Source organism: Macaca mulatta, chromosome 5, assembly GCF_049350105.2.
Source record: "Macaca mulatta isolate MMU2019108-1 chromosome 5, T2T-MMU8v2.0, whole genome shotgun sequence".
Classification (NCBI taxonomy): Eukaryota; Metazoa; Chordata; class Mammalia; order Primates; family Cercopithecidae; genus Macaca; species Macaca mulatta.
This window is the reverse complement of record NC_133410.1, coordinates 166,760,349-166,787,245: the sequence shown is the minus strand read 5'-3', so window position 1 is coordinate 166,787,245 and position 26,897 is coordinate 166,760,349. Positions and strand designations below refer to the sequence as shown.

The window sequence follows — 26,897 nt, the reverse complement described above, 5'->3', positions numbered from 1 at the left end:
AAACCCTACATCTGACACCTGTTTTATGAGTCGAATATTCTCAGTCTTCTTCAGATGAGTCGGTTTTAACTAAAGCTTATTTCTCTCCAGCATCTTCCAGCAATCTATAAGAAGTACGAACATGGTGAAGTACTGCCTATTTTTCTTTTTCCTAAAATTTCAGACACAGCAGGCATGTTGTCTGAATCCTAAATGCAATCGGCAATGATTTAACCAACTGTTTTGTTATTACATGTACCAGTTTCCTGGAACTGCCATAACAAATTACCACAAACTGGGTGGCTAAAAACAACAGAATTTTATTCTGCCGCCGTTCTAGACGTTAAAATCTGCAATCTTTTGCTATCAGTATCAGCGGGGTATGCTCCTGGTGAAGACTCCAGGGAAGAATACTTCTTGCCTCTTCCTAGCTACTGGCGGCTCTCGCAATCCTTGACTTCCTTGGTTTGTAGCTGCATCACTCCAGTCTCTGCCTCCATCTTCACATGGCCTTCTTCCTTGTGTCTCTGTGTGCCCTCTCCTCTTCTTGTACAGTCATTTGATTTAGGACCCACTGTTATTCAGTATGACCTCAACTTAATTACATCTGCAAAGGCCCCATTTCCAATTAAGGTCATACTTTGAGGTTTCAGGTGGATACGAATTTTTGGAAGGCACTACTCAAACCACTCAACTGCATAACAGGCATATCGTACTCCCAGATGGGGATGGAGTGATTTGCATTGTCCCCATCCCATCTTGTTTCATCAAGTTCCACATTTTAAAGACTGTAATTGACAAGGTTTCAGTTCTAAGTATAAATACTCCTAGACTTACCTCTTTGATAAATCCATTATATACTCATAATATTCTAAATCAAAAATGCATTTAATACACCTAACCTACCAAATATCATAGCTTAGCCTACCCTACTTTAAATATGCTCAGAAAACTTACATTAGCCTATGGTCAGGTAAAATCATCTAACCTTAAGATTATTATATAATAAAGTGTTGAATATACCATGTAATTTATTGAATGTAGTACATGATAGAGTACAGTATCATTTTTCAGTCCTTGTGGTCATATGACTTGGAGCTGTGGCTCACTACTGCTGCTCCACATCATGGGATATTATCATCTCATAGCCATAGCCTTGGAAAAGATCAAAATTCAAAGTATGGTTTCTACTGAATGTAGGTATCTTTTGCATCATTGTAAAGTTGAAAAATTTTAAGTTGAGCCATAACTTGGGGACCATCTGTACAAATCTCTGCATCAATAAAAAATCTTTGAAATGAAAGTGATTGAAACTCAATTTGAGCTTGTTAGGCAAAAGGGTGAATTTATTGGCACATTAATTATGGTGAGGACAGGGAAGATGGAACATCGAACTGGAGGCTCTAATCTGTATTATTCTCTTCCTTCTCTTTCTGTGGTTCTTTCTAAACAGTGACTTCATTTTCTCAAGCTGGCTGAAATGATGTGCACTATCCCTCTTCCTGGGATCATTAACTCATCGCTTCATGACTAGACAGTAAATGTTCTTAATTTAAAAGTCCTGGAAGAAGGCTAATATTCCAAGCTTGAGTAAAGTTCTCAACCCTAGACCAATTGCTGTCCTAACAGGGAGATAAACTGTTTTTGCCACAGCTTAGCCATGTATTCATTCTTACATGCAGGACAGTGATGGGGTCTATTCCTAGAAGAAATGAGGAAAGAAATGGTAGGTAGAGAAAAGGTAGATGTCTATTATCAATAAATCATAGTTCCTTTTTCCATTCTCTCTTGTAGTCCTCCACCCCCCTTTCACATAGTACAGATAATTGTATTAGAAATTGTATGGATCAGTCGGGCACGGTGGCTCACATCTGTAATCCCAGCACTTCGGGAGGCCGAGGCAGGCAGATCACCTGAGGTCAGGAGTTCCAGCCCAGCCTGCTCAACATGGCGAAACTCTGTCTCTACTAAAAATACAAAAAATTAGCGGGGTGAGGTGGCGGGCACCTGTAATCCCAGTTACTTGGGAGGCTGAGGCAGGAGAATTCGTTGAACCCAGGAGGCAGAGGTTGCACTGAGCCGAGATTGTGCCACGGCACTCCAACCTGGATGACAAGAGCAAAACTTCGTCTCAAAAAAGAAAAAAAAAAATTGTATGGATCACACAACAAATAATAGCTAAAGCTAAACATGAAGGCAAAAGAACAGCAGTTTTCGGTTTCAGTTGCAGTGCTCAAATGCCATCTAAAAAAAAAAGAAAAAAAAATACATGTGAAAAACACTCTGAGCTTGAAAGTTCAGAGACTTGAATTTTAGTCCCTGATCTGCCTCTAACATGTGATCTTGAACAAGTGACTGACATTACCCTTTCTCACTATCAATATGCCAACATTATGAAAGTCAACAAGAAAGATTTAAAAAGTAGTTTAGGAAAATCCATATTTAAAATGATAGTATGCTCTATATCTTCTGATAATGCTGTTGATTTAATTTAAGAAAATTAGATAGGAAAGTCTTATATAGTGAAAATATCACTTAATTTGAATTTAAGAGTTCTGATTCTGTCTGACTCTCAAGTTATTTACTGGTAGGCCCCTTAAGCTGCTGCTTCTATAAAATCAGTGGGTTATATTTATTTTATCTCTTAGGCATCTTCCAGTTCTAATATTCCAAAAAAATACAATGCAACCTCAATTATCCAAACTTTATATTGCTTACTTCTTATAAAATGGAAATGTGCTTATCCTTCTGCGGGTTTGTAGCATTTATTAAATCTGAAAAATTCTTGGCTGTTTTCTCTTCAAACACTGTTTAAGTCCCATTTTCTTCTCCCTTCTTCTGTACCTTGAGTAAACCTTTTAATCATGTCTGGTAAGTTTCTCACGCCCTTTCCGGATTCTCCATCCTCTTAACTGTCTGTGTGTCAGTTTGGGTATCTTCTTCTGACCTACCTTTTAGTTTACAAATTCTCTTTTCAATTGTATATATTTTGTTTTTTAATGAGTGAACTATGAGGTGTTTATTGATAATTCCCTTGTACATGCATTGAATTCAAAGATTTAATCTTTGGATTGATGTGTTTTTTGAGTTTGAAAATTCTATCATTGTCTTTTAAAATATTGTTTCTGCCACCACGTCTTTCTCTTTTCTTTGGGACATCCAGTTACACCTATGTTTGATTTTTTAACTGTGTCCAATACATATTTTAAACACTCTGCTTTGATTTTTTTTCTATTTATTTTTCTAATACTTTGCTTTTATATTTAATATTTTCTAGGGACCTGTTTTTGATTTCATAAACCTTGGTTCTGCTTTGTTCTATCTGCCTTTAAAATCAAATTATTTTTTTAAATTTCAGATTTCTAAAAAATTTCAGACTAAGAATATCCACTTAATTTTTTTTTTTTTTTTTTTTTTTTTTTTTTTTTTTTTTTTTAGACAGAGTCTCACTCTGTCACCCAGGCTGGAGTACAGTGGCGTGATCTCAGCTCACTGCAACCTCCACCTCCTGGGTTCAAGCAATTCTCCTGCCTCAGCCTCTTGAGTAGCTTGGATTACAGGAGCGCACCACCACACGTGGCTAATTTTTGTATTTTTAGTAGAGATGGGGTTTCACCATGTTGGTCAGGCTGGTCCCAAACTTCTGACCTTGTGATCCACCCGCCTCGGCCTCCCAAAGTGCTGGGATTACAGGCATGAGCCACTGTGCCTGGCCCCACTGATTTTTTTATAGCTTCTAATTTTCTGTTGAAATTCTCACACTCCTTATCTTTTGCTTTACTTTGTTTTATCGATCAATCTAAGTATTTTAAAGTCTGAGTCTCCTGTAGAACTCTCTCTAAGTCATTATCTCTGTCTTATAGGTAGGGAAACTAAAAAATTTCATGAAGAATAAAATCCATTGTACAATGCATAATATAGTCAAAGATCTTGAAAAAGAATTGGTGTCTAAACCATTATTTTTTACCTTTAGTCAATAAACATTACTCCTCTTTACAGGAGGTAAAAAAAAATTACCCATATAAAATATACTGAAAATAAGTGTCATTAAACATTAAACGATGAATAGTTTTAAATCGCTCTATTTTCTTTGCATGCATTAACTAGCACTTCAGAGAAAAAATGATAGCTTTTGTTATGGCTTCATATTTCTTTAAAATATTGACTTAAAATAGATTTCCCATCTGGGAAATAGATAAGAACTAATGCTGTTTGGTTTTAAACAGAATTGTGTTGTAATCCTCAAGCTAAAGGCACAGCAAAATAAAAAATGACATCATCACTGGAAATTTGCCTCAGTCTACTTACTGTTCACCATTTAATCAGACACTTTTTAATTCTGGCAGAAAGTCTAAGGAATTCATGGATCCGCCTCCTAAGCACATCAAGAAGTGCTAATGCACTGGACAGCTAGAACAATGGCAGTAGAACATCTTATTTAAACTTTTGACATAATAAAATAATAATTTTTTTCTTGTTTGGGTAACAATAGCATTAATACTTTATAGTTGTGGCATACTATAAAGTTAAAGATTAAATTAAGCAAGAGAACACTGTTATACACTTTAAATAAGACTGCTACAACTTTCACAGGCACAGTTTCAAACAATACTAGTTAACCCTCATTATTCATTAGGACTACTTCATATAAGTCAGCTACCAATAAGTAGCACTTTACAAAAGCCTCTTATCTACCGACTTACCACACAGGTCTTAGGAAAAATGTTTTATTTTTGAATAGTTATATGGATGCTATAAAGATGGTGATTGTTTATCACTATGTTGTGAAATTTCTTGCCCTCCTTCAATTTTTTTTTTTTTTTTTTTTTTAAGTGGAGAAATGATTTTCTAAAAAGTCTGAGTCTTCTAAGCATAGTTCACCTCCTGGTAAAAATTGCAGTGCCCCATTAGTTAATAATGCCATCGCAAGGCATCCTTTTCTCTCTTCTAATGTACGATACAAACAAAATTTGTGCAAGTCAAAGAGCAGGGAAAAGTTTTCATACTTCATAGAACTTTAAGTAAGTTTATTTCATAGAACTGTGGGAGTGCCAGCCAAAAGAGCTTCCAGTATGAAACTTTCAGTTGCTTTTATGGAGATGGCCACTGGCAGCCTACCACCTTGGTCATGCTCGGGTGGGCAGGCAGGGAGAGGGCAGCTCGCGCAAACAGCACAGGAAAAAGGCCTTTGGATGCATGCGGCCTCCCAGGCTCGTGAACTGCAAGAGCCAGGGACTCCAATAGCACAGAGCCTGGAAATCGGGCACGCAGTCAGGGCGCGCCTGCAGGCACAGGAAGTGACGCAGAGCTTATGCCTCAGGCTTAGGCTCAGGCTTCAGTGGTAGCAGCTGCATGCCTGCCTCCTCGATATTCCTGAAGGATGGAGCCTGGAAGTTTTTTTTTTTTTCTTTCTTTCTTTCTAAATTTCCCGCCTTTTCCCTCTGTGTTGGTCATTTGCTGTTGTTATTTTTGGCATGTTTTATAATTTTCAGTCGGTTTTCAGAATATAGATGGCATACTGTACATTCTCTATATGATGTTCCCACAAAAGTGTTGCTTTTGTTTTTTAGTTATAAAGCACTTCAGTGAATGACTTTGATCCAGTTGAGACTTAGTTTTAAGCTTTGTCATACATGAGCTTTTTAATTTGTTACTTACAGGATGTGACATCTTAAAAAGTAGCTTTGCCCGAGTCGGGTGCGGTGGCTCACGTCTGTAATCCCAGCACTTTGGGAGGCCGAGGTGGGTGGATCACGAGGTCAGGAGTTCGAGACCAGCCTGGTCAACATGGTGAAATCCCATCTCTACCAAAAATACAAAAATTAGCTGGGCATTGTGGCGCGTGCCTGTAATCCCAGCTACTCAGGAGGTTGAGGCAGGAGAACTACCTGAACCTCCGGGAGGCGGAGGTTGCAGTGAGCCGAGATCACGCCATTGCACTCCAGCCTGGGCAACAAGAGTGAAACTCTGACTCAAAAAAAAAAAAAAAAAAAAAAAAAAAAAAAGAAAATTTAAAAAAGTAGTTCTACCCAAGTCCTAGACCTGAGTTTAGCACGCTCCCTCTGGATTTCATTTTAATCTTTAACTCCTCAGTGCTGTTCAACTGCTGAAATCTGTGCTCAGCACTCCAGCTTTCTGTTTGCTGTTTCCTAGTATGTATCTTGAAGGCTTGCCTTACACATGCACAAGTCAGAAATTTACCCACAATTTGAGGGAAACTAGGGTGCAGATTTGCAGACACTCTCTTAGCTTCCTGTCTTTTTCAATAGTTTGCTCCTCAAATCAGAGCTCCTTTGGCATCCTGAAACACCAGACTTTGTCTCCTCTGGTGTGTGAGACTCCTGCTTTCTTCTTGCGCTCCTTTCGCCTTCATCACAACTTGGAAAATGCCCCCAGGAAAATTCCGAGGTGAATGTTGAATACATCTTGTGTGCTTCCCTTTCTCAAGGATTCTAGCTGCTCAATATTACTTGCACTGGCTCTCCAATGCTTTCAGAGGATTGTTTTCTAGATATATGTTTTTCCAATTTTTAAACTTATTTTTGGTAGAAGATTTAGTTAAATGTAAGCTACACAGTTGACTCCAGGGGCCAACATTTTATTCAGTGAATTTTAATTTGAACAGTTTTATCATTTCTAAATGTTATTTAAATTTTTTTTGATGTGTACCCAATCATTTTTAAATCCTTTTGTTGCATGTTCCCTTAGTCTTCCTTTAAACAGTTTATGTTTATCTATCTATATTTACGTTTGGATTCAAATAATTCCAAAAATTCTCTCTCTCTCTCTCTTTGTGTTTTTTTTTCTTTGTATGCTTGTGATTTCTAATATTAACCACAGATAACTTGATGATAACTTGATGTCATTTATGGGAGTTTTAAATTTGAGAATCTTTCATTTTTAGGAAATTTGTAAACAATGGATTATATGCATTTTTTCCTTATTTATTCTAGGTCTAGGTTTTAGGTAAGAGGGCCTTTGAGAGTTTCCAGCCTGACAATATATACTGCTTGAAACAGAAAGTTATACATTTTAATTTTGAATTTTGCTCTTCATGGAAAACTTGAAAAGAAATAAAAATGTTTCGTGATGAACTTTTGTTCACCAAGCCTCTCAGACACTTATATGTTTGGCTGCAGAAATTCCAAACTCAACTTATTAAACTTTTTTATTTCACAAAGCTATATATTTTAGAAAGAAATCTATCCACCTGTTAGTTGAAATTCAATTAATTGTAAAGCATTTTTTTCTTATTTAACAAAAAGAAGAATGTCTTTTTTTTCCATGATTCAATAATAGAATAAGTGAAAATAAGCTTTGGGTCAGTTTGAAACTTATGACAGATTGGTAAGTGAATTATTTATCAATGAAAATGAATTATCTATAAAACTACCGAAAGCAGTCCAATACTGTCACTTGGTAGACAAATTTAGTATGATTAGAATGGACATATTTGAGGTATGTAGGCATGATCTACTTAATTATATTGAGACAGATAGAATGGGAAGAATTGAGAGCTGAAACTAGACATTTCTGCTCAGTTTGGGCAGGTTCTCAGGGTGGTAGATGAGGAAGAAGGTGGAGAACAGGATAGAGATGAAATTTTGAGAAGGGAGTCCAGCCTAGAAGGTAGGATCCTATAAGTCCCTTGACTGCTAGACCATTGTATATCATTTTAACTGCTACTTCCAAAGTGATTTCACAACGCCTATCACATGGTAGTTGCTCCAAAAATATTTTAAATGAAAAAATAAAAGCATAATAGAGGAGTCTAAGGATATGGCAACAAATACTTCAGTCTCTAATAAGCGATTACAGGTTTCTCCATAATAAGGAGATACCTGTCAGGAGAACTGACTAAATCCATCCAATAATTGGGTGACCTCTCCCTTGATCAAAGTATAAATGGGCGTGACCAACTCTGAATCTCATTTTGACCGTAAGAAATGAATATTTCTAAGGTCTGTTTTTCCCCACCTGATAATAACAAAACTGACTTTTTTTTTGATATTGTAAGGGCTTGCATGTATTAATTCATCTAATCCTCACACCAGCTCTATGAGATGGATGCCGTTATTAAGAAAAGTAAAACAAGTATTCAATTATGATACCTCCCTATTTCAATTATATTGCTATGAATCACCTCACTATAGCCTCATATAGGTTACCATAGACTAGTTCTAAATTTCAAATGCAAAAATGGGCAAAGATTTGAATCCAAAGTAGCATGCAGAATATATTCCTAATTATCTTTTAAGTCTTTTGTTAAGTATAAAAGGAGACAGTGAAGCAAATTCTGGATAATTTGCTGCATTAGTAACTTAATAATACAACTGTTTCTTGAACCTGAAATCATGTATTGATCAATGAATCTTACCAACAGTGTCTTATATCTCTTTAGAGAGTGCCTAACCATTAGTATCATCCTTGCAAAAAAAGAGAAAATAATGAATGAGCAATTACATCTTAGAATGTATCAAGCACTGTGCTAAGTGCTTTACATATAACATGCAATTTAATTATTAGAACCATTCTGTGTACTAGATATAATGATCTTAGCTTTTCAGATGAGGAAACTAAGCTAAATTAATTATCTTGCCAAAAGCACCTACCTGAGATAGGAATCTTTTTGTTCACAAATTCGTTAACTCAGGTAAATGCAGATTAATTGTCATAAATTATATTGTCTGGTTATTTCTCTAAGCAATTAGTGCAAAGATAAAACAAGGAGTTGCCTCTGAACTGATGATTACCTCAGTCAAGGGTGGCTTCATTCCCCAAAGAACTGCAATATAATATGCATTCTTAACCAAAGCACTGGTCATTTCCTGTGGAAAAATAATTGGAGTGTGTTATATTTAGAGAACGACATGTTCATTCTTATAAAAATATTCAATTTTTTTTCTCTGTGTTATACTCCTTGGTATCTTTTCATCTTTTTATTTCAGAACCCATTCCAAGCTTCTAACCAAAAGCTTTTAGGCTTATAATTTTTGGCTATGCTACATGTTACATGACCATGGGAACCCGATGACTGCCCTTTGGAAAACAGTGTGATTTTACTATAAAAGGAGTCTTTATGGATTCATAACTGGTGATGGGCTGTCAAGGATTGATTTTTCTCTGGCACTTTTCCTTAGGCAGTCCCTCCACACCCAGCCATGAGTGCTCCTGGTTTTCATTCCATGGGCTGTGAACTGTAGTCTCTCTCAAATTCCTTCTTTTTCCAGTTTCTACATGCTGTGAACTTGCTTTGAGAAGGAGCTTGAATCTATGGCGCTGAGTAGGTGAGAGTGGGTGGCTGGGCAGGGTATGTGATGTTAACACATTCTGTGTTTTTGATCCAAAGGATAAAATATCAGGAAGGAAATGGAACTCTCATAAAGACAGGAAAAAGAATAGAATAACCTTAGATAAACTGCAAATATTGTTTTGAATCGTCTCCCAACTTTTTGCTTTTCTGTCCACCTTCTTTTGGCATCTTACTGTCTTCCTCCTGGCCTGCCCCATTCGTTTTGGGGCTTCTCACTAGGGCAGTCACCTGGAGGGCTTGTTTCAATATCTGTATTGAAACAAGACTCTCCTCCAGTTTCCGATTCCGTAGGTCTCAGGTGGGGTTCGAGGATTTTCATTTCTAACAAATTTCTAGGTGAAGCTGATGCTGCGGGTCCAGGGTCACACTTTGAGAACCACTGGCCTTGGGATGTGTTTTACCATCTTAATATGTTCATTCATTCATGCACTTGTTAATTCAGTTAATGTCCAGGCAGTGCCTTACACATTGTGTACTCCCCACAGAATCCAGCTTTAGTGACAAGCGTTGAGTAGGTCTTCAATAAATTTTAAACTGTTGTGCAACGTACATTTCTCCAAGTCTCACTAGCCCATGGCTACCTAGCATTCTTTGGCAGGAGTGACTTGAACTGTACTGACTTTTACCCTCCTGCGTAAAACAAGACGTCCAGCACCTCTCCGAAAAGCACTTATTGTGTCTTAGGGATGCTTAGTCTTGTAGTTCATAGGCTTATAACCCAGGTAGTTCTGGTTACCACACACAAGCCTCTCTCATGGATGTTTTCTCTCTGTGCAGCTACTTATGGGCAACTTACTGCTTCACCTGCTGCTGTTGCTGCCTTCTACGGCAACCCTGAAGTCCACACCATGGGAGCTACCCACCAGTGCTCCAGAAGTTGCAATACCTGAGAGGTAATGGAAAGGATGAGATGCTCCCTGACCCTGCATCATATTTCTTCACCTTGCAAGCCAATGGCTGCTGATGCATTGATATTGCACAGAATAATATATGAAAATATCTCCATCAGTGCCTTCCTGTAGTTCTTCTTTTCTGGTGCTTGAATCCACCGTGCTGGGGAGGTGGGAGTGGGTGAATGGGTAGAGTATGTAACATTAACCCAGTCTGTCTTTTCCAATCCAGTTTCACTATCAAGTCTTAAAACGTGGGTATGTAGTTACATACCCCAACATTGTATCAGATAGGCTACATATGTCAGAATCACAGTAGGTGATCCAACTCAGTTCCAAAACTACCAGATACAAATGAATAAACGATTCCAAATTTCTCTCTACATTCTTCTCCTGCAGTTTAAGGTGTTTACTTATAATCCCAATGCATTTCTAATGTTCCAAATTTAATCTAGTGAAGCCAGGGGCCTTTCCTTTCTTTAAATGTACTCTGTAGATTTTTTTCTTTTACATAAACTATACCTTAGGTGAGGAGAGAAAAAATAATCTGTTGGTCTGCACTAGTTTCCTGCAAGGAGCCCAAGGGTTGAGACAGTTTTATCCAATCTTTACTCCTTTACAAAGACAGAAAACTACTGCTGCGTGAGTTGTTCTGTCTCTGCCAAGAATGACCTAGAGCCAGTGTGTCTGTCCTGGTTTCTCCTCTGTGTGTGTGCCCTGGGGACAGAGATGGAGCAGAGTATCAGGACCTTGAGTGCCCATTTCTGAAACAGAGAAGCTTAGTTGTCTAGATTGTGTGGGGGCTTTTTGAAGAAACCCAGGGCAACCTCCAATTTTCCTAATTCTTACTTTATTCCATGATGACTCTATGAATTATCAGGTTTTAGAACTATAAAACAAATGGAAATTATTCTAACCTGCATGAATTATCTAATTATTAAGAAGTGAAATAATAACTTTGTACATGTCTATTATTTCAAATAGATGCCAAATTGGCTGTCATATGTTTTATCTGTTTACCATATCAGAGTATGTTCATGCAGACATCGCCCAGTTTCTGGTCATGTGGCAGAACCATTCTAACACAGACACAACATCAAATCATGGAATAAACGTTCCTAGGGAAATGAGGCAAATGCATTATTGCAGGAGATTTCCATACCAGGAAAATGGAGGAAAGTGCATGGTATAATAGTAGACAGAGGAGAGAATACCTAATACAATACAATGCCAGGCATTTTATCTGCTGGAAATATGCCTATTTGGTGTTCTCTGGGTCATATATGAGTGATTAGGCTATGGCACATAGTGTTACTTCATAGATTTGTAATACCAGCTCTGAGGAGACAGGTGATTTTCTCCAAAAGCACTTCTCCTACTGCATATAGATGTACTAGTTTAGGTCAACAGGAATGATGTCCTTAGGGGTGAGCAATCAACTGTCAGATAAAAAGTGCACATATTTCTATAAAATATGACATAATCAGTATAACTTCTTTTGCATACTGGTCAAAAGACAGATAGAGTATAGACTACTATTTAACACTTTTATGACAAAACTTCAAAGATTATAAAGTTGAAAGTTTTTCAGCGGCAGGCAGGGCAGCATGGTGCAGTCCAGGCCTGGTGTTGGAATGGATAGCAAAGATATTAGCAAATTCCATACAATAAGTAGGGCAAAGGTTGTACCCAGGAACCTATGCTAATGCCGCGATTATAATCATAGTAGGGTTATGGTTCCTAGAAATCAGGAATATGAGGAGCAAGGGATAGGGTCCCCCAGTGGAAGAGTCTGGGCAGCACTGAACCAGGAACAAGGTGTCCATCTGCAGGTCGGCAATCTGTGCAACAAGCCTGGGTCAACAACGGCAAAGAAAAACTCAGTACTTAGCTTTTCAGTGATTGGAGTCCTTATATATTGTCCTTCACTTTCCCAAGGGCTCTCAGGAGATGGGCAAGTTGCCACACAGTCACAGCAAGTGACACACCTGACAGAAGTGGGAGAAATGAGAGTGCTGTGGGTGGAAGAATGAGGCCCGATTCACTATCTAATCTGGTCCAGGAGGTGTCCCAGACTGAAGGCAAATAGCCTTCATCAAACTAGGATCTTACTATTGGAAGCCTTGAAGGATTTACAGATTACTTCATTGCCAGTGAAACCTAAGACATCATTTAATTGTAAAAAGGTGTTAATTTGCTTCTAGAACTAAGTATTTAACTCATAATACAGTGAATTATAACTCTGCACATTAGAAGCTTTTAAAACTGTGGATTCCTGGGCCCTACTTTAGATCATTTAGAGTCTCTGGGAAGATGGATGGGGCCTAGACACTCATATATTTTTAAAATTTTCAGGGGTTTTTGCTGTTCTTTAATATTTAAACTTAATTTTTAAATGACTGAAAAAATATGCATTTTTTAATTGTAAACAAATTATTTGTCCTACTCTCCTTCTTTATAGATTTATAACATATATACAAGGTATAAAGAATATAAAATAAATAACTATTTATCTACCACCTTTCCAATTTGATTGAAGGATAAGACATATATAAATATGGAAAAGTACAGAAATCACAAATGTATAGTCAATGTGCTATCTCAAAATAAACATACTTAGGTAAATCTCATCTAAACGAAGAAACAGAACATTCCCACAATCCTGCTCTACTCATGTTTTCTCTCCATCACCATCCTTGCCCCTCCAAAAAGATATGGAAAGGTCCCCAGGTAATTCTAATGGGCTCTACCATTATCTCACTGTCTACTTTTTCACTTTATTTCTCTCATTATTTTTAAGAAGAGAAAATACTTTAGGCATGAGAATTATGTCTCTCTGATCTAATCTAATAATAATAACGAATGCTTTGAGTTCTATATGTGCACGCACAGATTATATTGTAAGTTATAAATGAATGTTATATTGTGGCAACAAATTTTCAAACTAACACTCGTTCAAGGAATTTAGCTTTATTTTTCTAAAACCAAATTAAACTTCTCCGTGTCCCGTGCTACCTGATGGCAAAAAACACCTTTCCATTCGGTTTCAACAGAGACCATGAGCAATTGATGGCAATTGCTTCCACATTCCAAAATGAGGTATGGATCCACTGTGCTGAGGGAAGTGGTTTGCTGCATTGGGAAGTCTGAGGTTACTGGAGCAAATCATGGTGACCATGTCCATTGGATCACTTGTGGGGCAGTACACAGAGGTCCAAGTTAGAAAACCAGCCTGCGAGTCAGCCTAAATGCTGCCTAAGAGAACAGCCTGGAGAGTTGAGGTGATCTCAACAGAACAGGGGGCTACCAAGTTCCAAGGGACTGAGGGGCCATCGACAGCCAGCTAGAGAGATGCTTTGATAGTGGTGTCTTTGAAGTGACTACAAGATGCTCATCGCAGAGTCAGCTTTACATACCTGCCAAACCTGGAGAGCTTATAAGTCAATTCGCAGCATTATGAATGGAGTAGCAAAACCATTTCTGCCATTATTGCTTCTCTCTCTCCACTACCTTGGAACAGCCAGAGCCAGGCTCAAAGTAAGGTGAGTGGCTGGGTGAGTGGTTAAGGAACAAGAACTCTAGGCAGGAACAAAAAAGAATCTACGATGGATCTCCTCTGTCCCTTTTCAGTAGATTTTGGTTATGCTTTTTGAGGGACTGCTATCTTCTGGAGAAATTCTGGAAATTTGAAAGAAATTTTTTAAAAAATTTACTATGATATAGAATCAAACATATTAATTAGTTTATGTATATTATATGTCTGTATGTCTATGGCTAACAACTGGAGAACTTTTAAAAAAATTTACGTATTACTGGAAAAGTCATGGGGCCTGCCTGAGTTTCCGTTTAAGAAAGTTGAAAAGAGATATCGGGCCACAGAAGAGGTTTCAATGGGCAGTAGAGGGGGGCAATCACTAAAATTGTGTTCTGATTATATCTGACAAGCCCCGTTTATCCAGTGTATTGGTTACATCAATATCTTGACTACAAATAATTCAGTGTGCTTGTCCTCAATTCTACCGTGATAGCTTTGCTGTGGTGCAATGGTGACTATGTGTCAAGGCCTGGGCCGAGGAGACAGGCTTCCGAGCAGTTTAACGAGGCATCATGGTATTTCAAATGATCATTCCAAGGCTGCTATCTCATTCAATCATCACAAGAAACCGATGGAGTGAGTGGTATTATTTTTCTTCTCTTACACATGAGGGAAACTGAGGCAGGGTAAAATGACTTGCCACAGGGGACCACACGTAAGAGTTAAATGAGAAGAATTTAAAGCCAGGCTTCCTCCCTCTTCAGCCCATTTTCTGAATATCATAGTTCAGAGTAGAGAGTGGAGCCTCCACTAATCCCTATTGTGGCTATAGCAGGGGACAGTGTATTGTTCTTTTTCTAGGAGACATTTTTGGAGTGGGGTAGGAAGGTAGTCAACCAGATTTACCAACTCACACAACTCGCAATATCTCCTAGACATTTCTCCATGAAAAAAGTAGCTCTAAAAACAGCTGGAGGAGACTTCTGGTTATTATAACTGGCCTCTGCCAAAGGCTTACTTTTAATTTTTATAGATCCAAGTCAGTTGTTCCTTTAACTGTGAAAATAATAAGATGATTATAAAATGCAGCTTTGATATGGTTTTCCTGCAAGAAGTTCACATTTTCTATATAGAAAATAATTCTGTGTGTATGAAAGTATGTGCCTTAAGAGTTTTTGAGTGCAAATAAAATTGCTTTGAGGCCTGAATTCTCAGAAAGTTTAGCCAAAATACCCAGGTACTTCCAGGCTACTATCAATATTGGGATTGCTCCTTCTCATTCCTCCATGTGGCAGGACTTTTAAAGAGGAAAAAAGGACTGAGTTTAGAGTGCTAAAATAACAGCCTGATTATAATTTTCGTCAATTTACCACTTGGACGTTTATTCTCTCCTTCCATATATATTCCAACTCCTTGCTCTTTTTGCATTGTAAAATATAGTATTTTTAGGAATATACACCATATGCTAATCTTTTACCCACTCTTCAGTATCACAACTTTCTTTCTCTGTGGGGAGGAAAAATCCCTGTTCCCTTTCTGTCTTCTTGCCTTTTGATTCTATTTGTCATAGTCTAATTGAGACCCCGAGGTCATCAGCCCCTGCCTTTGTGCTAGGACACGCAAACCACCCAGGCCAATCCCTTACCTGTTTTTTTTAAAAACCTCCAATCAGAGAGAATCCATGACTTCTTTTTGTGAACTGTTGCACTGTGCAACTGCACACTATAAATGTCTTTCCTTATCTATGTGCACTCTTATCTCACTGTTCTATTTTTTCCCCCTCATTTATATTAACTCTTTCTTACCTTTTTTTCCTGAACTTCTAGGCCTTCTCTTTCCAGAACTGGTGGAAGACAAATGAAACGGCCAAGATGGTAAGGTGAGTAGTTCCTGGGAACGCTTGTGCTCTAACCCCAAGTTATGCGGGATGGACACTCGAGGGGTGATGGCATTCCTCATTTTACAAGTTCTTCCCTTGGCTGCGGCTGCTCCACCAAGATAGCAAACACTCTCGATCTTTTGAACTTCATGAGACTGACATTTCTGAGTCTGTTTTGCAAACACGACACTAGAGGGCTCCCAGGGGTTAAAAATAAGTGGAAAGTTATTTGAATGAAAACTGATTCTCTACGGCATTTCTTTTTTCCGAATTTAAAATTAATGTTTATTTTGTTAACTATTGTTTTTAAAAGCCTTATATCTCTTAAAACCATGCAGCAGTCAGTTTCCAAGTTTTGCTTTGTAATCAGTAGTTTTCAAGGGAGCTTTTAAAGCTGAACTGAAATGTTTGAAATGTGGAACACTCTTGACCATGAAATATGTTCTACTTACATGCCTCAGCCTTTAAAAGTTCTTTGCATTAGAGTCAAGGATTACATTCTTCCTGGAGCCAAGCATGGGGCCAGCTGTGTAAGTAAGGTTGCTTACGAGTTTCTTCTTTTTCTTTTTAATAGTGAAAAAACAGAACTAGAGATGCTTTTATTTTCTTTCAGCTGACTTCGGTGGAAAGAAAAGAAATAAAAAGCAGTCAGAGTTGTGTTGTGTTGTGTGTGTGTGTGTATGTGTAAGAGAGAAAGAGAGAGAGAGAAACAGAATAAATGCAACTGTTTCCAACATATATGGACATTTACGGCTTTGTATTATACTAACAATGTAAGCTAATGGAACATATTATTAATACGAAGAAAAATTTGTACCATTAGAGTAAGAGAATATGTTTCTAAATTTTATTGTTAATACTTGCTGCTTGTACTTGGTTAATTCAGGACTTTAAAAAGTAAATATGGTATAGTTATAGAGTTTTTAAAAATCACCTATTACTTGTCTTAAGTTCTTTCTGAATTTCAAAAAGGAAAAGCCCAGGTTTGTCACATTTTAATGCTTTTGCTTCAGAGTCAACTTAAATGACTCTAGGTACAAGTTATAAAACACTCTTGGATTTTTTGTGTCTTGTTTTCACTACTTTAAAGTGACTGTCAAATCTATACATCTATCTTGTTTCCATGGTTTTAACTTTTATTTTTAAAAACACTTAGTGGTGATATTTATGAAAGGAAATGATGACTTTTTTTCTTTACTCTTGTAGAGGAACTTAAATGGTTTGAGATTGTGACTCAGTTAACTCTGTATCCATTCATTCCCAGAAACCAGCCACATTTCTCCTTGGGGAGACTGATAGTTTAAAAGGTTTGTTGTGTCTGAAACATTCCCAGCTTCATTACCAACCCTTTCCTTCCACCTCTACCCACTGGAGACCATTTATGTCCCGAAGCGGACGCGACAGCTGAAGTCAGGAAACCATGCATTACATTAGCAGGAGCCAACTGCAGACTTTAAACTCCGTTCAACATGTGGATGCGGCAGAGAAATGACCTGTCCAGACAAGCCGGGGCAGCTCATAAACTGGTTCATCTGCTCCCTGTGCGTCCCGCGGGTGTGTAAACTCTGGAGCAGCCGACGTCCAAGGACCCGGAGAAACCTTCTCCTGGGCACTGCCTGTGCCATCTACCTGGGTTTCCTGGTGAGCCAGGTGGGGAGGGCCTCTCTCCAGCACGGACAGGTGGCTGAGAAGGGGCCACATCGCAGCCGCGACACCGCCGAGGCATCCTTCCCTGAGATACCCCTGGATGGTACCCTGGCGCCTCCAGAGTCCCAGGGCAATGGGTCCACTCTGCAGCCCAATGTGGTGTACATTACCCTACGCTCCAAGCGCAGCAAGCCGGCCAATATCCGTGGCACCGTGAAGCCCAAACGCAGGAAAAAGCATGCAGTGGCATCGGCTGCCCCAGGGCAGGAGGCTTTGGTCGGACCATCCCTTCAGCCGCAGGAAGCTGCAAGGGCAGCTGATGCTGTAGCACCTGGGTACGCTCAGGGAGCAAACCTGGCTAAGATGGGAGAACGACCCTGGAGGTTGGTGCGGGGTCCAGGAGTGCGAGCCGGGGGCCCAGACTTCCTGCAGCCCAGCTCCAGGGAAAGCAACATTAGGATCTACAGCGAGAGCGCCCCCTCCTGGCTGAGCAAAGATGACATCCGAAGAATGCGACTCTTGGCGGACAGCACAGTGGCAGGGCTCCGGCCAGTGTCCTCTAAGAGCGGAGCCCGTTTGCTGGTGCTGGAGGGGGGCGCACCTGGCGCTGTGCTCCGCTGCGGCCCTAGCCCCTGTGGGCTTCTCAAGCAGCCCTTGGACATGAGTGAGGTGTTCGCCTTCCACCTAGACAGGATCTTGGGGCTCAACAGGACCCTGCCGTCTGTGAGCAGGAAAGCAGAGTTCATCCAAGGTAACAGATTCACATGCTTCGTTATTTGCAGCTGTTGGGGATTCGGGTTCATTTTCTCTTTTCCCTTACTGTCTTTTTCTAAATGATTTTTCTCCACCCACGGTTCACATTTGGACAGCAGCAGCAGCAGCAGCCGCAGCAGCCTGTCTTTCCATGCGCTTGGCATTCTTTATTTTCCCAGCCTGGGAGGATATGAGAGTTCCAGGGAAAATGCTGTATTGGACATACAAGAGTAAGCCCATACTGTATAATCTTGGCTCTCCATTTCCCTCGCTGCACTTCCCAGTGGTTTATTAAATCTAATTAAAGCCAACGGCAATTTGCATGATGAGGAGAGGAAGCTAGGCTGGAGGCAAAGAACTTGCTGATAGTCAGGCATACTATTAAATAGGTTACTATGGGAGGAAGTAGAAGTTTTTAAAAGTAAGGGGGAAGCGAGTTATCGTTCTTGAGCAGATGGAATCTTCTTAAGGGGCGCAGAGCCTGACCATGTTAGGTTCAACCCCTTGATTTTTTTTCCAATGGATTTAACCCCTTTATTTAACAACAAAAAAAGAATGAGGCAAAAATTGGTAATTTGTTCAGTATGTGTACTAACTAGCTGTGTGGTTTTATCAAGCCCCTGACTATGGTCTATTGAGCCAGTCTTTCAAGATTCTCTCTTCTTGGGTGACAAACATTTTGGCAGGTTCTAACATATGTAGCCAGTTACTGCAGTTGCCAGCAAAAGGATTGGTCTGCGGTCATGCCCATGCCATATAAAGGATATTCCCTGAATATTAAAGCTATTCCTGGGTTTGAATACAAAGTACAGTGAGTCAGTGGCTTATGTTTGAATGCAGAATGATGCCAGAAGTTACAACTTTGAATCCAGATTGGCTCAAGAGGCTACAACGTACCCCAAAGAGATTAAAGCTGAAAGGATACTTACTTTCTCCATGTCACCATGAAATTTAGCATTTCAGTGAGGTTCCCAGGGAGCCTACAATGGAATGGATTAAAATCCCTTGGAGTGGCTGAGACCCAGACTGCATTTCCAATGGCTTTAGCATTATAATTTCGTTTTAGAATGGATAATCCTTGAAGTACCAGTGATTTACTTAGAAAAACTGGACATTCATTACTGATAGTGGTTCTTGTCTAAGTGCTCCAGATTCACAGGTATGCTTTGATGTCTCAAGTTTACAAAACAGTCCACCACAATTATGCCAATGTAAGAAACCCTCTCAAACATTTAATCTAATGTTGATAAAAATGAATTTTGTATTGGGTGTCCACAATTTGTTAAAGATTATACAAATCAATTCATATGTGTTGGCTCCTAGAATTCTCATAGCAATGCTATTATGTAGGGACTATTATTATTTCCATTTAGTAGGTGAGAAAATTGAGGCTTATTGAGACAAAGTAATTGACCTCAACTCCCACAGCTAGTAAGTGGCTAAACTGGGTTTTGATTGTAGGCCCAGCAAACTTCAGAACATAACTTCTTAGCCACTGGACTTAGGTGAATATGTAACTTATTATTCAAACTGGAACTGTGTGGCATGAAAGGAGCTGCTGGTGGGCATTGGGACAATAGGCACAACCGACTGTTCTGAGCAGAGTAGGGCACAGGATCCCTCTTGTTATGCTGTAATCCCATTCATTTTCATGTCATAAAGGCCCCAGAGAGGAGAAGATGAACTCCTGGGTACATCCTGAGGCAGGGTTCTCTGATGTGTCCTTTGAGCTTCCCTTAGACACTCTTGGATGGAAGTTGGGAGAATACAGTAGTGACTAAGAGCCTGGGCCCTGGAGTTGGACTAACTAGGTTTGAACTTACCAATCTTATGACTTGGAAATGTTGCCATGTCTCTTTATGCCTCAGTTTCCTCAGCTGTAAAATGACAATACTGCCTACCATATGAGACTGTTGTTAGTTAATATATGGAAAACACTTAGAACCAGGATTTGCCACAAGATAAACCTTCAATAAATATTGGTTATTATTATTATTATACCAAGCACAGGACGTACCAAGTTCATTGAATTCCTCACATAATCTCTAAGTCTCATGTATTATTTTCTTATGTGATAAGACTATGGCTAAAACTGCTTAATTAAACTTTTGTAATCACGATTCCTCTTAGGTATTTAATTTTTTGCTCTGAATTTCCAGCATCTTTGAGAACAAAAATTCATTTGAAGGAGGGGTTTGTAATCTCAGTATAGCCTGGATATTTCTCTCTCCTTTCATATGGGAGTGGTGATGGAAATAAACTAATAAGGTTATACTAGTATGACTCAATTTAATAAATAAAATCTCTAAGATTATATCTCAAACAACATTCTCTCTTTGATACCTTCTTCAACTTAGTCATTTAGAGTCACAAAGTCAGGTCAGTTTCTTCAGGGGCTCATGAAATGATTTCATATAGTTATGAATACTCTACACAATATAATTCTACTCAAGCAGACTGTTATAGTGATGCAAAGTACATAAATAGAACACTTCTGGTCATGGTATAGACAGCATTAGGTTCTCAGTATCTCTACCCATCCACCTATTTCTAGTCTTTTCCTCACTGTGTCTTTCTTCCCTGATTTCCACAGAAGTGTGTAGCTTTCTTCTAGGGCCCTCCTATTCTGTTAGTCAAAGTTTGACTTTATTTGAGCCTCTCAGTCCACCCAGAGAGGCAACAGATCTTACCTAGTTACCTAGCATCTTTTTCAGCTTGCTCTATATCATTATATTATATAATACATTTTTGTATTATAATCATTTGCTTAATCATCTGTTCCTTCCCACTACTCTCTAGGTCTCTGAAGTCAAAGATACTTCCCATTTTCTTTAGAATTGCATTTCTGGATCTTAGTGGAGAGTCTGGCCTATAGTAGAAACTCAATAAATATTTTGAACGAATGAAGGAATGCGTTCATTGCTTGTTCCTTGGACTCTAAACAGTAAATCTATACTGGAAGCCACTAGCTTCTAATACTTAGGACGCGTAATAACATTTTTAGTCTTAAGTCCAGGCTAGACTTTCTCCTGGAGGATCTCATAAGGAATTCATTGTGGATGTAATAAAAAATGTTTTTGTAGCCTCCTTACAATGCAAATGAAAGGTTTACAGGGCTTATTCTTGTGAGGACTATCAATGTGGTGTGTTGGCATCACGCTCTAGTGTAATTTGATACGAGTTTTCTGCAGGAGGAACAATAGGATTTAATTTAGGTATATATTTCTCTGATGATCAGGCTTGGTCTGGGAGTAGATCTTTTAATATTTGAGAGAGTGAGAAGCCAGCAAAGCCTGTAAGTAATCTGCCCTAAATGTTGTTTCTGTTCTGACTTTTGATTAATGTTTACAAAAATAAATTTATATCTGGCACCAAGGAAGTGGTTAGTCTGTGTTGCAAGTTGAATTTAGATATTTAAGCTGTCTTAGTTAATTTTTCTAAGAATCCTATGCAGTAGACTTTTTAAACCTCAATTTAGAGATGAATGAAAGGCAAGAAGAATGCTCAAGGACATGTGATGAGTTGTCCAGCAAAAATTTTTGTCTTCTAATTTCCAAGTCTTTTCTCTTTTCACAAATCTGCTTCCCTCAACAAATCCTTTAAGGGGCCCTAAGGTAAGTCGTCTTTCTCTATCACCACAGCCTATTAGGAAGTATAGTTATTTAATATAATGAAACAGATTACTTATACACTGATGCACAGATGTAGCTATGGGAACCTCCTTTTTATCCTCAAGGAGACAAAGCAACCTTAACCATAGCTAAGAGTCATTCAATTTTCCTAGATATATATACCAGGCACCGTTCTAAGTACTGTGCTTGCATTATTTCATTAAATCATCATCTACCAGCTGCACCCAGGTGACATAGAGTTTGGGGACTCTGACAAACATTTAACAAATATAGAAGTTGAGGCCCAGAGTAATTATAAAATGGATATGTGATGTGGAAAGGGAGATGTAAAAAGGAATCAAATGCTGTAAATTAACTAATCTGCCTGCCCCAGCCTTTCAGATAAAGCTCTCTGTTGATTTAGTTAAAAGACAAAGAGTTCCAATTAATAAAGGTCATCTTTAGGGTTTTTCTAAATTGGCAGAACTGGTGTGGGTGATCCAGTCAGCTAGCTCAGTTTAGTCTGAGACAAGATCTTGATTGTGTGACCTGATGAGTTCTAGATGATTCTTCTTGAATACAAAAAGATGTGTGAAATTAGTGGACTTACTGGTATTGTACTTTATAACAGACTATTTTCTGACAGATTATGCTCCAAGATATCCTAGAAAATGAGAAGGGTGCACTTGAGGAAGGGCAAGATAGTAATTAAGTAGGCAGAGCCAGCAGTGTGCCACAATATAAGATCCAGCAGTTACCACTGGAGCAGATTTTCATCCTATATGTTTCTGTGTAGGAAGTCTTAAAATGAATTAAAATATAGCATCAAAGGGCCTTAAAATGTTTGTATGCAATAAGGAAGTATTTTTCAATTGTGACAAAGAATCTAGTGTTATGTATCATATAGTACTTACACTGTATTTGACGTGTGTTGTCTATTATACCACCTGACAATTTTACGCAGCAGATATTACTCTTATTTTAAATAGGGGAATCCTGAGGCTCAGTGAGCTTATAAAATTTGCCCTACATCGCCTACCTAGAGAGCAATGAAATTGGAATTTGTGCCCAATTCTGTCTCTGACACTGAAGTTTCCTCATGTTGCTTCTGTTAACCCACACTACCTCACAAATATAACTTACTACAATCATGGGGTAATGTCAAAAATGTACACATTTTAGCATGATGGTTTCTGATTTTACCACTATGCCAACATTTCTGTTTAATTTCTTTTTTCAATTCAATAATCTAACGTTGATAATATTTTTACTCAAGTGCAGTACTGATGTATCATTGTGAACACTGCTACAAGTTTTTTTCGTGCAAGCCAAGGTGCCAGTGCTTACCAGATTTTCTTGTTTACCATAAACAATCACATGTGTATCAATGTGACGGAACATATTTGTTTTCTGCCAAATTTTCCTTGCAAGAGTCTCAAATTACTATAAAAGTCACCAGATACTGTGTGATGCTGATACATTTTGATAGTTAAAAAAGCGAAAATATCCTAAAGTATTTATCTAGGATTAGACAAAGCAGACTATGTCCATGTAAAAATCAAGAGAATAAAAACAGAGACAACCCAGCATGCTTCTGTGATCTCTGATTTAGCAGCTTTGCCAGAGCTTCCCCTGTAGTCTGCACAGTATAATGTGAATGAATCTCAAGGGACACCATTTTGGTAGCATTTAAGCATTGTACTATTTTTCACGCCCAGCATGGAAGATAGATTATGTATGCTTTATTTTTAGGATGCTGCTTTATTCCACAGAGCTGTCAGACTGAATTAAGGTAGGCCAGTTCCAGGAATTCTGTATGTCAAGGCTGCTTACATGACAAACTGCAGGCACCCCACAAACTTCCATTTAAATTCATTGTAGATCCCAAGTTGCTCACTGTTTTCCAACTTGTATTGCCTCTTCGTATTATAAAGGAGGAGAAATATGTTGTGTGTTTTTCACTCTCTTTTCAAGCCTATGTGAGCAGCACTGTGAGTTCTGGGTGAATGTGCAGTTGCCGAGGCAGAGGGATGGCAGCTTTGCATTTTATATTGTTTCAGGCTCTCAGGTAAGGACATCGTCATTTTGCAGGGAGTGTTGAGAATAACACAGACGTCCTCACAACCTGGGAACATACTGGCTTCCGAATCCTAGAAATCTTTGACATATAGGCAAACTTTGTGGAAATATTTATTTAGGAGTGTATAATCATGTTTTATTTTTTAAAAAGTTGGATTGAAAGTATGTTGTGTTCTTCCTCAGAAAAGCCCTAAGGCTATTTCTTTATGAATCAAATTGAGCTGGTCAGCTTAATACATTCATTCATCAGTGAACAAAAGTTTACTGAGCCTCGGCTCTAAGCAGCGCTGTGCTCCAGCGTCCTCTTGTTTGCTCACTACATAACTTCATAGGCAAACGGGGAACCGGGCAACCTTCTCTGCTGTGTAATTTGTCCCTTGGTCCCACACACAGCTGGGATCAAAGGGGTGATTAATGGTTGCCACAGTACTCACAGCATAAGAGATGCATGTGCCTTAACTCCATGCAATCTATTGTCTTCTATAGGATCACATTTATCTTTTCTTCCTTTAACATGTATTTATTGAGCACGTGCTGTGTGCTAGCCACTATTCTAGTCACTGGGGCTGCATCAGTGAACAAAACAGTCAGGAATCTCTGCTCTTGTGGCGCTGACACTACAGGGCCATGTGTGAGTTCAGTGTTCTGGAGGAAATCTTCCTGTCACTGATGTGAGGATTCACTAAGCACCTTCCCAAGCTCAAGGAGGTGGGCTCTTCAGTAGGAGTGAATCAGCTGCTGTCTCTGAGTTGCTGTAAGGATCACACAGGTGCAGGGGTGCTAGATAGCTCTTCCTACCTAAGTTAAAGAAGAATTGTTACAGTTTCAATGTGTTTGTAATCAACTCAATTCAATGACATTTTTACCTGTGAGGCACTGCCCTAGGTACTAGGGGAAAGTGGTACAGTTTGTAATTCAAATAGCTTTGTATTTTGGGGTGTTGACGGGGAATGTAGACTCCTTGCAGGTGAATCTGGATTCTGCCACTTGCTAGCTAGGTGATCTGGGGAAAAGTTACTTAATCTTTCTGTGTTTTATATTTTATTAGTATAATAGGGATGATGATAATAAAAACAGTGATGATAACATTACTTACCTTAGAGTTGTCATGAGAATTAAATGAGTTAGTATGTATAACATATAACATTGCTTAACACATACTAACACCTTTTTTTTCTTTTATTTTTTTCCCGAGACAGGCTGGAGTGCAGTGGTGAGATCTCGGCTCACTGCAACCTTTGCCTCCTGGGTTCAAGTAATTCTCTTCCCTCAGCCTCCTGAGTAACTGGAATTACAGGCGCCTGTCACCACGCCCGGCTAATTTTTGTATTTTTAGTAGAGACAGGGTTTCACCATGTTGGCCAGGCTGGTCTCAAACCTCTGACCTCATGATCCACCTGCCTTGGTTTCCCAAAGTGCTGGGATTGCAGGCATGAGCCACCGTGCCCAGCTAGCGCTCTTGAATGCCACCCTTTTTAAGCCATTTCTAAGCTGATGTAGCTCTTTGTGATGTATTTCTTTAGATTTTCTTAGTTGGTTTATCCAGATCGATGTTTACTTGAGTAGAATAAATGGGCACCTACATTTTTCATTTAGAGAAGGACCTTGGAGCTTATAGAGGATAATAACGAGATCTCTTATTTGTGGGGTGCTAGGCAGTTTGCATCCATTATCTTATTAAATGTCACAACAGTCCCCTACATCAGATGTTCTTATACACATTTCCTGAGGGGAAACGGAGGATGAAAGAATAATGTATGTTCCCTGAAAGCCCACAGGTAGCATGCAGTAGGGCTGGGATACAGACATGGGTCAAGAGGACTCCATAGCCTCATTCCTCAAAACTGTGCCTTACTGCCTCCCGCTGTCCCTTCACATCATGTGTGAGCCTTCAATGACTGCAGCCTGGGGCTTTCCCTGTTAATCATCCATCCAGATTGTGACCACGTTTCCCATTGCCTTGTCTCCTGATTCCTGAATGTAGCCATGATGCCTAACTGTTCCCCTTCTCATGATAGTAATCTGGGCTCAGAAGGAGAGAGGCAGTAGTGCTTCCACCACCCCTATTTTCATCGTCCCAGTGTATAAGAGATACATCGGAGTGGATAGTTGAGCACAAGCTGGACAGAATGAGGGCATCAAAACCTCTGCACATCCCTGGCTCTATTTCTCAAGTTTTTCTCTAATCCTTCCCAATTCATGTTGAATGGAGACAGTGAAATTACACCTTACTAGGATGTCATGCCAGGCAAAGTTTTATTCTGGGTCCATGGACCATTCCTTAGACTCTAAGAGCTATACATGAACATTGGGGGATTCTGCAAAAATGCGTTCAGAACTTGTGAGTGCTCGCTTTGTTCTAGACACTGCATCAAAAGTTGGAGATCCAGAGGACTAAGAAGTAGTGTCTGTTCTTCAGAGCTCTCAGCTTGGAAGACAGGAGACCGTTAAGCAAACCTACCTTACAGAACGGGTGTGATAAAAACATCAACGGAGATATTTTTAGGAGGCCCTGTAGGCAAAGAGAGGGAGAATTAAGCCTAGATTGTGTATGTAGGGGGTTGAGTGGGAAATTATAAATACTTTTGGAAGAGGTAATGCCAGAACTGGTTCTTAAAAGTCACTGTGGGTGGTGTGAGAGATGGGATGGGTGCAGAAAGTATAGAGGGAACAGACTATGAAAAACGTGTGAAAGCAGAGTGTGTTCAGGAAATTGCAAATAGTTCTGAAAAACAACAGATTAGGGTTTGGGGGGCATGATGTGAGTTAAGCTGTGGTAAGTAAGAGTGAGTGTGTTTTATGTCCTGTAAGGAGCCTGGACTTTATCTTGAAGAAAATAGGGAGTCACTGAAGGGTTTGAAGAAAGGGGTGATGTCATGGGCTTTGCACTGTAAGAAGTAAGAGGGTCACTCAGGTCAGGAATTCATGGATTTAACTGGATTAACAAATGCTAAATCCCCCAGGACTGAGTCACCCTGATGTGACCAAGACTTCATCTGCCAAATGTGATTGTAGAGTCTGGCACAGTGACCACATCATCACCACCCTCTGAAGTCAAATTTGATTCCTGTTTTTTAAAGTGGAATATTGAGACAGGAAGGGTCTTGGAGTTTCCATTTATACAGCAGAAGTTCAGGGCAGACCTAGAAAGCAGAAGTTCCTGCCCATTCGTTGGAACAAAGAAGAAGGCTTGTTTTCAGAGGAGAACTGG

At 39.2% G+C, this 26,897-nt stretch overlaps 2 protein-coding genes across 14 annotated transcripts in view; one reads left to right on the top strand and one right to left on the bottom strand.

Moving 5' to 3' along the window:
* Window positions 1-15,793, bottom strand: part of TMEM144 (transmembrane protein 144) — a 91,209-nt gene extending 75,416 nt beyond the window's left edge. For 7 of the 11 annotated variants that reach the window (XR_013417165.1, XR_013417166.1, XM_078001678.1 and 4 more), the window contains exons 1-2: window positions 15,523-15,793; window positions 8,733-8,807 (exon numbers count right to left, since the gene is read on the bottom strand). The gene's annotated coding sequence lies outside the window, so the exon portion shown is untranslated. Of the gene's footprint in view, window positions 1-8,732; window positions 8,808-11,202; window positions 12,171-15,362; window positions 15,448-15,522 lie in introns of those variants that run through there. The other 4 variants (XR_013417167.1, XM_078001679.1, XM_078001675.1 and 1 more) reach the window with 2 other exon arrangements.
* Window positions 14,211-26,897, top strand: part of GASK1B (golgi associated kinase 1B) — a 49,683-nt gene continuing 36,996 nt past the window's right edge. The window contains exons 1-3 of one of the 3 annotated variants that reach the window (XM_078001636.1): window positions 14,211-14,353; window positions 15,544-15,596; window positions 16,861-17,994. In XM_078001636.1, coding sequence (XP_077857762.1) covers window positions 17,085-17,994 — 910 coding nt within the window. In that variant the 5' untranslated portion in view covers window positions 14,211-14,353; window positions 15,544-15,596; window positions 16,861-17,084. 3 annotated transcript variants of the gene reach the window in all.